The 17,302-nt window shown below is 42.9% G+C and overlaps 1 protein-coding gene across 1 annotated transcript in view; it reads right to left on the bottom strand.

Annotated features, from left to right (window-relative positions):
- Window positions 1-427: 427 nt before the first annotated feature.
- LOC118645106 overlaps window positions 428-17,302 on the bottom strand; it is a 392,389-nt gene continuing 375,514 nt past the window's right edge. Inside the window, exon 5 of the mRNA XM_036285532.1 lies at window positions 428-1,599. Within this exon, the coding sequence (XP_036141425.1) occupies window positions 1,472-1,599 (128 nt within the window). The 3' untranslated portion in view covers window positions 428-1,471. The remainder of the gene's footprint in view (window positions 1,600-17,302) is intronic.

A 17,302-nucleotide genomic window follows, 5' to 3' on the forward strand; every position in this document is an offset into this window, starting at 1 on the left:
AAAAAAAAATCTTGCAAACATATATATTTATTATTAATATTTCATTATTTGAACGTTGTAATCACAGAAATCGTAATCATAGACTACAGGTGCTGCTGAATCATGATTTCCATTATGACATACTATACTATACTATTAAAAAGAACAATGAGGTTATTAGAGGCTAATTATGTTTTTCATGTTCGATTAAATCGAACTATGGTAAATTGACTGTCATAGACGAGACTTTCTTAGTTGAAAAACACACACATACACATACATTCTCGTAACTAATACTTTACCTGAAATCACCGGTATCATCCATAATTATAAGGGTTATCGAGCTATAAGCTTGAACGCGGAGGAAATTCTGTACTAAATCAATACGACTGTCTCTCTGTAATTTACTCGGGTGTATCCAAATAAAATTGAATTCTGTAACCACAAATACAAGAGAAAATGAATGCTTTTATTGGATAGAGTCAGCCGAACAATGTATAATAATTAAATCGAATAATTATTCATTAGCTTTTTAATTCTACTACGAAAATAAATCACCTTTACGATATTGAGCCGCTATGCGCCACGCAGCCTCCCATCAGGTAATCAAGGGTGGTCATCTTTTATCGCGTATGATCGTGTTTTCATTAAGGGAATCATTTTGTATGGGGTGGTCACAAAGTCATCAAATATGCCGCCACAGCTTGGAGGTCCGTGTCGCGATTAATGAAGCTACCAGTTGAATCGCCAAGCGCACAGATAGAGGTGGTCAGTTTTTGACCGATTTTCAATTAGGCCATCCCAAATACGCCAGCGGTTCTCAATTTGTTCAGTTTATTCTAATTAAATTTTTTTTTCTTTACGTGGTATTAATCTTGATAACATTATTTCGCCAATGATTCACAAAAAGCCGATGCAAATCACGCAGAGGTCTATTAATTGACGGAACGAAACTTATACCCAATTAATTCGAACACTAATTGGAATTATATCAGATTTTGTTAGTTGAAAATAAAGGTTTGATAACATTGCACAGGCATGATTGAGGCAATCAACGATGCAGCCGTTTAATAGTCATCGGTAATTTTGTCTGTGGCAAAATTTGAGATCTCCTTAGAATTATTCAGCGTAACAGTCTTTTATGTTAGACTGGCAGACTGCAAATTAATTACAGAGATAACAAAAATCGCTTATTTGCATCTTTTATAATTAAGACTGAGAGAGAAAGAGAGAGAGAGAGAGAGAGAGAGAGAAAGAGAAAGAATTCTAATCTACATGTATTTTTATTTTTGAATAGCGTAATTCTTGTTCACGTTACTATTACGAAGACAACGAGGAAATTTCAAATATTTTCATCACGATACTAAGAATTTCGTACGCCATGCTCTCGCATGGAGATCTCGTAAATTGCGACGGCCTTGCACTCGCAGGATCACGTTCCTTCGTAGTGGGGTCAGGACCTCAGCTTCCCACAGATTACGACGAGGAATGCTCAGCAGGGAATGCCATTACACTCGCGATCGCCGATCTTTATGATTCCATCCAGCCAAAAAGGTCTGGCCAATTTTAAAGCCAACCCTTCTTCTATTATCCTCACTGACGAACTTTCAGTGCAGCGACCTGAAACAATTGATATTTAAAATTCTAGTAAATATCAAAAATGCATTTACATTCAGTTACAAAACATTGAAAATTTGTTTTAAGATGTATACCAGTGATAACTATTAATAATAGTATGTTTAAGTTAGGTAAATAACTTTTTTTTTAAAGAGATTATTACTTGTTCTCCAAAAACTTCAAGTGAGCAGAACTGCTTAGGCAATGCTGTCAATAAGTTTTCAGTGACTTCTTGTTTTCTTTTACAACTGAATTTTTATATTCAGACAGTTCATATTGTTCTCTACCTAGAAGCAACTTAAGGTCACAGGGCATGCGTTATACGACCGATTCTTAATTGGATTTGCGCCTCGTCGAAGCGCCAAAGTTAATCTAAAACGCGTTTACGATCACAAAAAACTATTGACTGAAATTGGAGACGCGTCTATTAGCTGACTGGTGCGCTAGCGGCGGTGATAGTTGATAGGATATTGGCGGCTGGCTGATCAAAAGCCAGCCAACAACGAGTAGTCGAGCTTCTTTTTTTTTCTGTCGAGCCACCGAACTGCTTCGCGGAATGAATTTCCACTATAGAATTCGTCTCGGTGATAATCCCCTAGCAGCTACTGGTTACCGAACTTATTGCCGAAAGTATCGAAGCCCGAACGGTAGGCTTGAGTAATCCGATACTTTGAAACCACTTTGATACAAGTATCGTCCGACCTAATTCTATCCTGCCATTTCGCTATATAACTTCACAAATTCGTTTATTAAATAAAATTAAAAAATTTTAATTATATGTCTATGCCTTCTTTTTATTTATCGAAAATTTTTCTTAAAAACGAGAAAGAATTAAATATAGCAATCTATAAATTTCTACAAAAATTCCTGTTATTGGAGAAACATATGTTCTATTGGAGAAGAGATACGCTAAGAAATCGGTCTGCCGATAATTCCATTTCTATTTCGGATTTGTAAGTTACGACGAAATCTGTAAAGGAAAACTGGCGGAGGCCATTGTGCGCTCCGAAACGCCTCGCCACGCTTTAACAGATCTACCACTTTCCTCGCACATAACTTAGCGCAGCGGCGGTAACGCCTCGCCAACTGACTTACGCCGAAAAGTTATGATATCGATTCTTAAAACAGGTAAAAGCGCTCCTTTCTTCTTTTTATTCCTCGTTTCTATCGCGGCGTTCGCGGCGGCGATCGACGATTAGTTGTCACATAAAGTACGGAAACGCTTTGTTTGGATCCGCTCTAATTTTCCGAGGGTATCACGCCGTGAAAACACATCGTTTATGCCACATATTTCAAGGCGGCGGCTGACGAGAACGATCGGCTTTATTGCTAACTTTCTTTGTGCGAGGTAAAAATTAATCTGCCATAAATAGCGATAACATTTGGGAGAATAACACTGGGTTCATTCTGGTCCATTAGATTTTCGTTAGAGTAATTTCTATTAATTTTCACGGCACATCGGTCAAGGTATTTTCTATCGATATTTTTAACTTTATGTTTTTAAATAGATTACATTTGTGGTCAAAAACAAAAATTATTAGTTTCATAAAAATTAATTAATGAGAAATGTCGATCGTGAGTCATAAACCTACTTGTAATTATAATATATCGAAGCGTTTCCTCTCTTTTTGATGCTTCTAATTAAATATAATATTTTTTCCTTTATATTATTTCTACGTGAAATTTTTCTCTCTCCCTTTCAGTTTAATAGATGCATATTATATTTTATTAATACATATAACGCAACTGCTTGTCCTAATGCTCCTAATGGTGCACAAAGAACAGCAGGTTGTATCGCGAATCTCTAATTTCGGGCCGATTCATCTTTGGCAGATCTCTTTTTCTCTCTCCCTCTCTCTCTCTCTCTCTATCTCTCTTTCTCTCTTTCTAAGGTCTAGGATCGATCGCCGCGGAGATTCTATGGGCCCCTTTTATGTAGAGAGCCCGCGGACCGAAGCGCGGGCATCAAAGGGCTCTCTCGCAGGGACCTGTCTGTAATTACAGACACGAGGCGTGGCCCCGTGGAAGAACAATAGCGCCGCTCTCCCTCCGTCTCTTTCAGTCTCCCTGCCGACGCGATAGGATCTCCGATCTCTCCGCTTTCGGGCCCTCTGCGATCCCATCTACCCGCCGCGGAATATCGATCGCGACTATCGATCGCCGATAAAGCGATTTTAGGCGCTAAGGAGTTTCCATTCGGACGGCATACATTAAGCCGGATGGTTTCACCGTTGCACCACCCAATTCGCCAGACTATTTGTCGGAGGCATTGTCTGAGTATTCGCAATATCCCTTAGATAATTTCACCGTCTTCCATCGAAACTTTGACTACTGCCGATAAAAATTGGATTCACAATATGTGATAGGCTGTACACGCAATTTGTTGACACATAGTTTAATTTGAAGAAGTCAGACATACATTTTTTAATGAACCATTTATGTCTATTAATTGCATATCTTTTTATTCCTTGTGAAAAAATTAGAAGACATCAATAAAATGATATTACAGTTAAAAATATGTATTATTTTATTATATTATTAATTGATTACTTATATAATTCAGGAAGAATAAAGATTGTAGTTTCATTAATTAATAATTTTCTTTCGATGAAGAACGTCAAAATTTTAGATCGTGTAAAGCCTGTATCGTGTTCAATTTAGATAGCTATCGAGTGGATCAAAAATTTGAATGAAGGATGAATGTAATAGACTCCGCCAGCATGATAATTAATGAACTTAGTCCTTCCTTGTAAGTCTTCCTTTTTCGCCGCTTTGCCCATCGTTGTATTGTCTAACAATCTTTCTGCTAACCCGTGCAAAAAATTCCATTTAGAACGGCGTAACGTAAAGGCATCTGCTATCCTACCGATGAGCGATGGGATTCGGCCAATCTTATTAGGCAGAACAATAGATTGTAAAAATACCGAAAATAAACCATGAAAGTAATTGAATACTAAATATAGTAACATCGGATTGATGACGATGCACTACACGTACGTAGACAGTAAATACATTCGTAACCTCAGTATATTAATTATAATTTGAAGACGAAAATCTGTAGCTAAAATCATTCTACTGATAAGATGATATTTTGAATCCGTGTTTACCCGGAAGTTTGATCTCAACTGCAATTATATTAGATCCACGAAGAGAAATTTATTCTCCGAACTCTTTTCGCCTTAACGAATTGTCGAGTCACGTATAGAAATTGCCGGGCGGTGCAAGATGCGAAATACAAAAAGAGATACAGACAGAGCCGTTATTCCTCTACATGAAGACATTCTGCGTAAAAAGAAATATTAATTTATCGTGATGTGATGACGTGATGCGCGCAATAAAAAGATATATATTTATTCACAGTAACCTCACTGTAACCAGGCCTACCGTCTGTCATTACATTGATCACATTGATTAACGGAGCACTCAATATATCTGATTGTGATCATAAATTAAGATGAGTTGAAGAAATACATTTATAATCAGTTTAATTAATTTAAAATGCAAAATATATAATTATTCGAAATTAATTTCATTACAGAAATAGTATGTTTATTAATACTTTTTACCTGAAAAAAAGATTATTGATACTTGTGTTAAATTTTTTTAACTGTAAAGTAATCACTATTATGAATCATATATCATAACGAAGAATATATATATCCTTAAAGTTATATAAATTTAAATGTATATATATATTTTTTAATTTGTTAAATTTATATTCAAAAAGTACAACTTTATAGAGGAATTTGTGTTCAATTTGTTAACGTCAATTTATTTGCATATAATTTCAATCCAATCGCGTATGTCACGGATTTTTTTATAAAGAAATAAGCTTCTAAAGAAAACTTGCTTTTACATGCGCATATATATTCATACATTCATTAAATGACCAGGCTTAATCTTCTAACGTACGTACAGCGAATATAGGCTAACATAATCGAAAATGCATAGCTCGAGGCATGCGATTTTTTGAGTTCTGCGAATCGATTTTATGCCGAATACAAGGTTTGACCGAACAGCGTCTCCTCTCCAATCAGTCCTCGTGTCCCCGTCAACGTCTAATTTAGTCGCGACGGACAAACGAGCAATACGAGCGCGACTTTACGCAGGCCTTGGTCGTCGAATCGTTTATATTACTTATTCATCTCGTTAACCGCTCGACGTCACGCGATAGCTCCTGCTTTTCGGTCGTAAAGAGCGCCAGCCAGCAGCATTGCCGTTTTCAGACTACGTCGCCACCAGCAAGCAACACCTGCTCTCTCAGATTTTTCGGACAGCCTCCATTAGCCGAGCGAGGGCGAGTCATCGCGGTTTATTGCGATAGTTTCGCATCATAAGATCCTCGCACGAGCACGTCTCATTCGGAATGGTACCGACCGCTTATTGATAGTACCACCTGTCCCTATTAGCTGAGATAAGTGCCCCATAGGGATGCACGCGAATAAGCGTGCTATTCTCCCGTTTGCTATCCGCAAACTAGATAATAGTTCCTTCCTTCGTTTTCCTCACTTTTACAAGTGAATATCAGTCGCTAACTACATCCTCGCTGAGACTCGTTAATTTCGACACGAACGGATGAAAGGCAGACAGTAATCCGTGCGAGATGCAGCTGGTGGGTTGGGCTACATGGATCGTAACACTTTTTTAAGATACTTGTTTATCGATTATCGAGTTTCTTCCGACGATGTCTTGTCTTTCTTTCAATTTTAAACGATCAGGAAGGAATATTACAACGATGATCGTAAAATGTAGGTTGTCGTGCTTTTGAATATCTGCACGGTTATCATCCGCATTGAAGAAAACCATTCTTTAATTTCTCGCAATTTTTAAAAATCTCGATCGCTAATGTGAAATATATCGAATATGAATTTCTAGCTCACGTATTCGTCACACAATTTCTGAAATTTGATTTCCGTCCTATTTAACGCTATTTTCTGCGTCAGGCTCACGTGTAATGGTATGAAAAAACAGTGGCACGGAATGATCTGTCTACGTAGGTAGCTTCGTAATAACGGCTAAGTAGGATCTTTATATTCTTAGCCGTGAGGCAGAGAGACTCACTCTTCAAACGAGCGGCGTCAGGTAAGAGAAAACAGAATAGGGGAAGGGGTCCGCCGAACAGGGGGAGTGAGGTACTGCGTGGCAAAGAAGGTGGACGCGGAGGGGGTGACTAGGGTTCGGAGTGAAAAGAAACGAGAAAACGCGCGGCCAAAGTGAGCCTCATTTTAATTAGTATCAGCTGGTGCGACGTGTACTTAACAACTCGGTGTAGAGGAGCCACGAGAGCGGGGCCATCTCCCTCCTTTTCTCTTTCTTTTTTTTCCTCTGCCCTCCTCTTTCTCTTTTCTCGGGCTGAAATTCCTCGCAAGATGTTTTATTCAGAGACACCGCAGGCTTCTGCCAAGGTAGAAACGAACTGCTTGCCCTTCCCCGTAGTACAACTCGAATGCAGCGGCGCTCAAGTAGCCGCTACCGCAATTTGCATACAATCCACACTGATTCGGCTGGACCGCCAAGGAGGGACGCGAGGGCACCCACTTACCCTCATCGCAACGTGTGTCCGAGCGCCACCACCCTTTTCTGTGAATTCCGCGATATAGACCATCTCGGTTTGGAGGAATTCGACATGGACGTAGTAGTAATGTCTCTCATAGATAATTAATTGTTATTGAAATGTTTTATGTGCGCTTTTTTCATGTGCACTTCACAGTCGACGTCGGATATTACTGTAAATTCTGAATAATGTAGCAAAGAGAGTTTGACAGACCTCGAACTGTCTACCGTACATCTTTCTTGCTTTTCATCTGCAAAACATGAGGTTGAAAAACGGACCCCCGTACGCATCTGCAGGTAAGAATATCAGCTATGGCGAAGAACGCGTTCCCGTTTTTGTGCCGCGTGGACATTTTGAAACCCTCTCCCTTGCAACATTATATCCAAACCCACTTAACGAACGCTGAGCGCACTCGAGTGCAACCTGTTGTTTTTACGTTCGGTGCGCCATGCGCACGAGTCTTGTCAACATCCGGGAGAGAAAAACGTCAACTATCGCAACAGGTTTGTCGTGTTTTCGAAGTTGCGTTTTCTTGTTGGAGAGGTTGTCCAAGCTTCCACCGTGCACGGATAAAAAAAAAAAAAAACTACACCAACGTATATTTGATGTATAGTCCTGAATACAAGATTATCCTGCATTTCAAAAATATTCGAATGTATTCAATATATCATCGAACTTCTGGAATCTATTATCTTTTATCCTACGCTATCCCGTACAAATAAACTCCCGCGCAGAAAAGCACAAAGGATTTATATTCAGTTATTTATCTTGCCGAACGATGGGCATTTCGGATTCACGGGAACACGACTGTTGCGCACAATGCATTTGACGTATATCGCTTTCCAAAGCGTAAGCAACATACGCTGAAGGCGACTCGCAATACCCCGGCTACTGTTCCGCAATTACAATCACTCACTTCTGGTTTACTTCTTAGTTGCCGACCCCCGCCTTTTCCTTGTCAGTCCCGCGGGAATTCGCCGTCGGTCGGCCACAACGGAACGGATACTCCGTAAGACGCGTCCCGCACGATCTAATCAGGCGATGTCAAGTTGACCCGGGCAGCAAGACGGGCGGAAGGGCAGCAGGACGCGGGAGGTGGCGTGCCACTTATGCATTATTCATTTGCTTACGCTGCGCCCCGAAGGGCACTTGCTCAGGAATTGGATTTTGATGAATTTAATCTTGCATTTGCTCAAGGCTCGGAACGCGCTGAGTGGGATTAACGAGTCGCTCTGGGTTTCATTTGGTAGGCTCGCTTGCTCGAACGAGCGCTCGACACGCAGCGTGCGCGTTCGGTTAGCTCTATGGATCCTTCACAGTGAATGAAGTGGAAAGGATAATGATACGTAATTTGTCTTCCGTTTCTACTACTTTCTACTACCACCGGCGGCAGCGGCTCTCAGCTTTTTGCGCTCGCCCGAGAACCGAAGGGGGGCAGACGCATCTCTGAAATGATTTTAACTGCTGCATTCACATCTAGCATCGCGACTATTATATGCGATAGTAACTCTACACGGTAATGCTCGCTAATTCTCGCATCTGCTTTAATAAAACAGCAACTGGCACCTCAACATAACAGACGATTTGAGCAAATCCAGTGCTCCACAAAATGATGCTGGTATTTTATCAATTCATAACGAACTTATTGTTTCGCAATTTATTAAAAAATGTTATCTCTGATCCTTATATCTTTCTCGTACTTAGAATTTACTTACGGCTGCAAGTCGAACACAGATGTCCCGCCAATTTTCACCACAAGATATAAGGTCCTTCGTCGTGATGTAGTCCTACGAGCGAATTCATGAGCGCGTGGGTGTGCTTTACGATTCATCTGAGCACCGGGCATTTGTTGTCTCATGTAAATGCGACCATAACGACGGGTCCGTGCCGGGAATGCTATCGTGCATTGACGCCAAAAAAAAAAAAGGCGCGCCCAACGCGAATTGTTTCTACGAATGAAAAAATATCGGACGCCTCGACGCGAACGCGTAATTGGAACAGGCATAAATCTCATCCGGGGACAATAGTTTTTTTTTTTCTCTTAGATACTTGTATTCACAATGCATCTCGGTATCTGCAGCTGCCGCGTACGTCTCATTAATTAAGCCCCTCGGTTCCGCCCCCTCGTCCCTCTGCTCGCCCGCTCGTCGTCCTTCGCAGCACGTGCAAGTGGCTCTCTTTCTCCGCCTACACTGACCGCTGCGTTCGCCAACGCCATCGGAACGTAGGGACAAACCGAGCTCGGCGATCCCGGAATGCCGCCTGGAATCTCTAAACTCACCCTTACGCGTTCATCACGGAGAGCGCAGCTCCCTTTCGGGATTCATTTAAAATCCGCACGCAAAATCACGATATGCTAGACAATTACAGTTATAATGGGTTATTATGCTTCTTGTTTGAGAAAGCCTGGACGCGAGCTGTGGAATAGCAGCTCGTATATATTCCATCTTTTTCGCTTTATGAATATTTATCGGAATAACTGTACGTCGTCTCGCGTTCGTCTGAAACGCGCGCTCGTTGAAGAATGCATCGCCGATTACGGCCGGGCGTACAAATGCGAAACCGACCGTAGCGATAATTATTCGTTCCGAAACAAGACGCTGCAAGTCTTCAAGAAGACGAACGGGAGAAGGCGGCAGGAGAAGAGAAACCGATACCAGCGAAGAGGATAGGGGGAGATAGAGAAAGATAGGGAGTTTCGTAAAACGGCAATAATTTCATCGCGTTCTACCAGTGGCTGGCTGTCAGGGAGTAATGATGGCCTTAAACACCGCAAGTGATAGCCCCGGAGACACGATAATACCATACAATTACGTCCTCGTGTACTTTATGCGACGTACCAACACACGCGAAACACTGATTTTATTAGGGACGGTGAGCATCGTATTTGTCAGTCAGCGGATAACGAACCGCCATTTCCGTTAATAACAACCGCGAAGCGGAGAGCCCACGGGATTCCCCCTCCCGCGCGCTACCTACGCCGACGATGAATATCTGGCGGATACAAGTTTTCAATATCATCGTTGCTTATTATCCCGCTAAAGACCGCGGTCGCCTACCATCTAAGAACGCCGTAAAACATAATCCCATGCGCAACGGCGGCGTAAATATCTGCTAATCGTTTGTCGACACCGCCGCAACCTGACAGTTGTCTGCAGTAATTTTCAACGTTAACGCGCTGAACGGGAGAATTTATCGATTGCATTTAAACCGCATCTACCGGGAGATGTTTGACAACGCGACCCCCGTAAAGATTTTTATTCTCAAACTGCAGTCTCTTCTGCAAAATTTTGGAATAAGTTAGAGGCTCTATCGTACAGACCCTCTTAAAAATATTCACTTAATGTGACCGGCATTCGCGTGCACCGTTGGCGTACAAAGTTGCGTTGGCGATTAACAGATCGCGGTAACCGATCGGCAAGAGGCCGGTCATATTTTATCGCGAGTTATGATCACTCTTACAAGAGGATCGCGCCACAATTCATCGGTCGGCCGCGTCTGTCGAAACTAAATCATTTTTGCTCGATCTCGTTTGCCCCGTGCGTTCTTTGCACAGCTGGACGTGAAGGGGCAGCATGCGAAATCACTGAATACGTTCCCGCGCATGTGAAAGATGAATTACGCCCGTCGCCCGTCCGCCTCGCCTCGGAGATTTTACGATCGTCGATTAATATGATTTCAATGCACCGCGTTCCGCAAGGACGGAAGTGTCTCGAACGACACTCGCGCGGATCGCAGATACGGTAAAAACGAGGGCGCGACGTTACGGAGCAAACAAATAGAGCGTGTATTGATATTTCATCGTGTCCGTTGCAATTGAATTTCGTTCGCGCGGCTCGTAAAAACACGCGGCGCGTCATAAACGTAACGCACCGCGAGCGCGCGCGATATGCAAATGCTCTTTAAGCTGACCGACGATTTTATTTTATTTCGACGCGAAATGTCGAGCTTAGGTAACCTAGCGAGGTGCTATCTGACTTTTGCCGCCGGGGAAGGTTCGCAGCGAACGGCAAGTCGCGCGAAATGTCAGATAATTGGTGAAAGTGCCGGCTCGTAGGCGCGCGTAGCTCGCGCGAAGCCCGCGCGAACTAGTGAATTATTTGCAACGTCATCGATGCGATTCCTCGTAAAGTTAGAAGTAGCCCCGGTCGAAAAAGCAATATAGCCGATGGAATGCCAGCCCGGGCAGGCGGCATCGGCGGCGATGGCAGCTGGCCGATACGCCCGCCGCCAAAGTGCTCTCGTTATTGATTTACGTTGATAGCCTCTCTTGGATCTTCGCAGCGTAGTTTCTCGCGTAACTACCGCCTCAGTGTAAACAGTGCGTAAAATTACTTTTTGAGCGCGTGAGATTGCGGCGTATCTACATCCCGGCGCGGCTCACAGGCACGGAGCAAATTGCCTGTAACGTTAAAGTCTACAAGCTTAGGCTCTACTTTATATTCCCTCTCGCGCCGTCGTAAACCATTGTTCTTCTATTTTATTGTCTGGTGTAATTGCGGGTATACATTGATATATGCAAAACCTACGTGGTGATATCTGGAGAACTAATTGGACGAATAATGTGAATCTTGAAGAAATGTTGAGTATTTTTTTTTTAGTTTTTAATTATACCATTGAACGTACATAATGCAAAGATACAAAAAAATGCATGCGGAATGAGTTTTGGTATACGCCGAATCGCATTTCATGCGCGCGGTATCTGTCGAAAATGTGTTAAGACATCTCAAATCGTGGGCGCGCATGCGGATATAAATAAATAATTATGCGCAGCTGCGATTTTAATTGGCGGGCACGCGCTGCAGAAATTAAGAAGTACACCGTACTCGGTAACACAGCGGAATTTAAGCGTCTTGGGTGGTGTTCGTTGCATAATTTGTATCCTGGTTCGCCGATGCCTTTGCGAACGACGGAATCGCGACGTGACCTTCTTTTTTCCCCCCCTCGTCTTCGGGCACAAACGACGCGTCGACGACCATGCTCGGTGACGCTCGTCTCGCCGAATTTTTCGAGTTCCAACTAATTACGCGTTGTAAACGCGAGCGCCGGGAAATTTATGTACCTCGTTTCGTCCCGTAGGGATGCTTCGCGCGACTCTCGGCTTCAGGTGCGCTGAGCAATTACGCAATATTTCCAACTGCGACTCGGCCGCAGAAACTGCATTCGGCACTCGTCTTCGCGCCAAACGAGCGTCGTTACGTCTTCATATCTCATACGCGAATATTCGGTCCGGAAACCGAATTTCGAAAATTACGTGGCCCGCGTAGCTGCCAGCCTAACCGATATTTCATGCCCGGGCTTGCCCCTTTTTTACAGAGCCCACGTAAAAAAAAAAAGTAGCATGTATATCGAGGTATTATTTAAATTTACAATCCCCGCTTTACTTTTGTCCGCGAGGCAGTCTTCTACTTCCACTTAATGACGGACGCTAGAAAATTATATCGCGCGTCTCGAAGTCGAACGGGGCGAGAAATATCAAGTCGACGACATCTTTAGGGCTCCGCCGGTTCCGCCGATTCCCGAGGCGGAATTTAGCGAATCATAAAATCTCCGCGCCGCTGAATTTATCGAAGGGCGAGAACGCACCCTCATACATCACGCACCTTTAAATTAGATCACATAATAAATTCCCTTCCCGGAAGGTTGGTAGCAGCATTCTGTATGCATAGGGTAGCCAGCACCTTGCCGGATTACTTGTTATTTGCCGCTGCAGGTTCTTGCTGGAGGCACCGACATACCAATTTCGATTCCGCATGGTAGGACCTGTCCCTCGTATCACAATGCTTTTAAACCACTATAATCGCCACAAATGGCTATTATACCCCGAAGGGCCTGTATAGTTTATCGTCGATATCGTACTGCATATTCCGTCGGGCTTCTTCGCAGTGCACCTTTTTTTTTACGGCTTATTATTTTCTACGAGAGACACGAGTACTATGTCTCCCGTCGCAAGAGAGAACAGAAGGGAGAAGCAAGGCAGAAGGACACTCTTCGTAGAAATCAGATCAAAAGATCTTCCTATTGCCCCGCGTGTTTACCGGTATTACTTTGCCCTGAAGCGCGTTCAGTACGCTCGCCTTTACATGTCCGTTCATATCTGCTCGAGTTTCACCTGTTGGTACTTCCTCGAGGTAGCCGGCGATTCCCATCTCGCGCAAAGCCGGTTCCATTGATTTGTGTTTAATGGCGCCAGCGGGTACAAGCGGTGGTTGCTCTGTTGTTGCGCGAGGAGACTGAATGCGACTGCCCGGCTAGAACAGACCCTATTGTATAGGAGGTATTGAGCAGGCTAAAGTGATAATTTGCGACGCGATTAAGACGTGGGATTATAAACTATGTCGTGTCGTCTTCCGTGCGTGACTCATCCGCCATTAAAATAACATCCGAATCACGCAAGAGGTGCCGGGTTAATTTGTGAATCGTGTTATCCTCTCCGAGAGCAGCTCTGAAATTATTTTTGGAACTATCTCAGGTCCGCACGCACACTATCTGCATACTGTGCGATTACTCCACCCCCTGGCAAAATCGTCCGTTGTTTTTAGCTGATTAAAATTCGCTTAGATTTATAAGCGTTATAACACGGTACGGCATGTTCTCTTTTTTGGACAGCAATCTACTTATTATCTCCTGCATAAGAATTCGCGTGGAGATCTAAGCAGACCGTGAGACAAAAACATGTAAACGACTTTCTTTATTATTATTACACATTTAATATGTTTAATAACTGTAACAATTGAACATTGCTTTGTTTCAGTTTTTCGTAATATCGCGTATACTCTAACACATCTAATATTTCATATACTTATGTCATGGAACATTTTAGTTGCGAGATGGGGCTGATGAATTAGGTGGAGTCGTTAGAACATCGGACCGATCGTCGGGCCTTAAACGCTACAAGCGGGCGTTCGGCTCGTTATTTTCGCCGACATCCCACTTATCGTTAGTATCTTTAATTCGATCGATTAGCTATTTTTTATTCCTAGAAGAGCAGTAGCTCTAAACGCTAGAGAGACGAGAAAGGAGTTCACTTTAGCGTCGAGACTTTCACGCGAGCGCGTGCGTGACACGAGGCTCTTAGAGTCTGGGCCTGCATCAAAGTTTCGCCGCCTCTTTTGCCGGATCGCCACGTATACTCGTGACATCTGGCACTCGGCAACCTTGTTTGTCCCGTTGAAGTCAGCATAATTGGGCACTGTGCAGCAAAGAGCGTTCGAGCGGCTCTGATCCCGTGTGCGGAATTAATGTGCGCGCTTTAAATATTCTATCTTACATCCGACGCTATAAAAATGTATAACGCTACATTCCGGGATACCTTCCCGAATCACATTATTTATACAGACATGAACACCTGATGGTTATAACATCATTATGCGAAGTGAACATATTTGTACAGCCTAATGGCACCGAAAATGCAAACTCGTTTGCCGAAATTACAAGGGATTCTTACGGCGCGGCGAGATTGGCAAAACATTGAATTCACGACAACAACCTGTAGAGATAATTTACGATTCATTATGCGAAGTTACGCTAACAAGACGTCGGAAAAGGGGGGAAGGATGCGTGCGTTCGCTGGAGAGAATGCGTTTACATGAAATTACAGGCACATTTTGTGCCCGAAATACGTCCGTAAAGTCGCGTCGAAAGGAGCGCGTTTGTGCCGTCCCCTTGAAGAGGAGCGCAGAAGTACGCGCGCGATTAATTCATCAGGTATGGGGAACCCTCGTCGCGTAGAGCTTTCTCTCTTTCTCTCTCTCTCTCTCCGGAGGATCCTGAAAGCATCTACCGAAAACGAGTTCACGCTGCGAATCGCCGACAGACGACCGGGCCGCTTCGAAAATTGCTGGACACACTCGCTTTCTCGAGCGCAGAACAGTCGGCGAAACATTATGGGCACGCAAGCGTCGGAATCCGCAAAAAAGAAATCTTTCCATTTCAATCGGGGTGAGACTGGCCGCTGCCCGAAGTTTAAGCTTCGTTTACAGGTGCGTCACGCTATCCGCCGCGCGATCACGCTATCACTGCTATCTAACTTCTCGACGAAACTGATTCGTCGCCGTATTTATTGGCTCTGACGCCCGTGACAAGGACATTTTATTACCGCGTGTAATACCTAAGCAGGAAAGAAGCGTCGCTGTAGAGTAGCGAGAATCGTGAGAAGAGTCGTGAACCGGTTAGCCCTCTTCGAGTTCATTTTCCTTCTTTGTTTTTTAAGATTACTCATTACGTGCTTATAATCAGTACAAATAGTTATTGCTCAATAATTCGTAAAATGTATATTTCATAATTTTCATTCTTCACTAAATTCTACTTCCGTATACACTAGATCTATATTCGTATATCATCTAGATTTATATTCGCATACTTGTAATAGGACAATGAAATTCCATTTTAAAGTACATTTTAAATTCTTGTAAAGTTTTGTAAAGTAATTATCTCAAGGTACAAGAAGTTCATGAAATTTTCAAAATGTTGGCTAAATCTTTGCCGACTACGATCGCGAAATACAAATGTGTGTGTGTGTGTACGTGCAATCGCGCATTTCGTCGGAAGGGGTCGAATCATTGACCGACGTAAAGTTCTCTCGCGAGTTTATAGAGTCACGAGTTGGTTCGCTGAACACGAGCGAGTACTAGCGAGTAGTTGTCGTTGCCTAGCGAGTGGACCGTGGACGTGACTTTGTGCAATGCGGGACTTAGTTCATACTGATGATATAACGTGCCTGGCTACAGACAAGTTCTGTCATTTCCTAGTGTAATACTGGTAATCGTGTTTACAGTTCCTTCATGCTTTGGCAGCGTCGTATTAAAACTTTATAGCTACATAAAGTTTTTATAGATTAATTGTGAATTAATAAAATTAATACGCCCTCTTAATATTCTTTTTTAATCGATTTATTAATGGTAACAATTAATAATAACATGGAAATATTAATAAAAAGCATAATAATAGATGAAATTCTAAAATTAAGTCGCGAACATAGATGCTCGAATCTAAATCAACTTTTATTCTTTCTGTGGCAAATTGCAATTATGGTTGCTTTACATACCAATCAAGCGGCGTAACAAAATTGTTAGCAAGTTCTGGCGCCCTTTAGCAATGGCGGGAAATTAAAGGGCCAGCCGTTAATTGATTATTACAGTTATTTAATCGAGTTACTATCTTCATGCATATAAATCAGAATGTAAATCAAGAACTATGTAACGCAGTTAATCCGGCGTCTGGATGAAATAACGGCTACGGACGCGGTAGCGCGATAGTTGCAGGATTCTAGATCGTATACGCTTTGCGCAGCTCTTGCCTTTACGACAGTGCCGACGGCGATCGTCGGCATTGCTACCATTGCAACGACGACAACGACGATGACGACGTGCATTGCTCTCGGCATGATTTGTAACGGCGCGCGGCTGAGATTTCTCGTTTTCTAATGCCGTCCCGGGGAACGGAACGATAAATTAACGCCGATACAGCGTGCGATAAACCGAGAACTCGATCGCTGAGCGGGAATGAATTGCGGGCGCGTGTTCTTCGCGGAAAACGAAGAAGGATGGGGTGCAGGTGTAAATGCCAATAGGCGTAAGAAGAAGAGCGCGAATTCGCCTGTAAATCTTTCGCGCCGTGATATCTCAAGGCTGAAATAGAAGCTAGCAATTTCCGTTTATGTCATGAAAAAATACAATTGCGATGATACGAATCACCATCCCTCCCATGTGACTAATTAATAAAAGAATCTAAATAAAAACATTTGAAAAATTGTATAACTTCTCAATTGAACAAAGTTAAGAATTAATGACAACACGATGGCTTAGTTGATAGTTCTTCATCAACCTAGAAAGAATAATTGGATATTTTTAGTTAAAATGATACCTTTTAAGAATAGGAGAGAAAAATGAACGAACCATCGATTAAATCACTATTCTTTTTCCATCGCTAAGTCCACGGTGGTCATCGTGGTCATTGAAAGTTCTCGGCGATGCATGACCAGCGAGGTCAGACCACCAAGGCACTTTTCTTCGTTGCTCGTTGAAATCGATTTGAAGCGTTTGCTAGCAATTGTTACGGACCTCGTGCCAATGTCGTGGGAGAACTAATTCGTGCCATGTTATGGCATCCTTTCATCACCAACATCCGTAGTTCCGTCCGGCTGGACTGAAG

This window comes from Monomorium pharaonis, chromosome 4, assembly GCF_013373865.1.
Source record: "Monomorium pharaonis isolate MP-MQ-018 chromosome 4, ASM1337386v2, whole genome shotgun sequence".
Taxonomy (NCBI): Eukaryota; Metazoa; Arthropoda; class Insecta; order Hymenoptera; family Formicidae; genus Monomorium; species Monomorium pharaonis.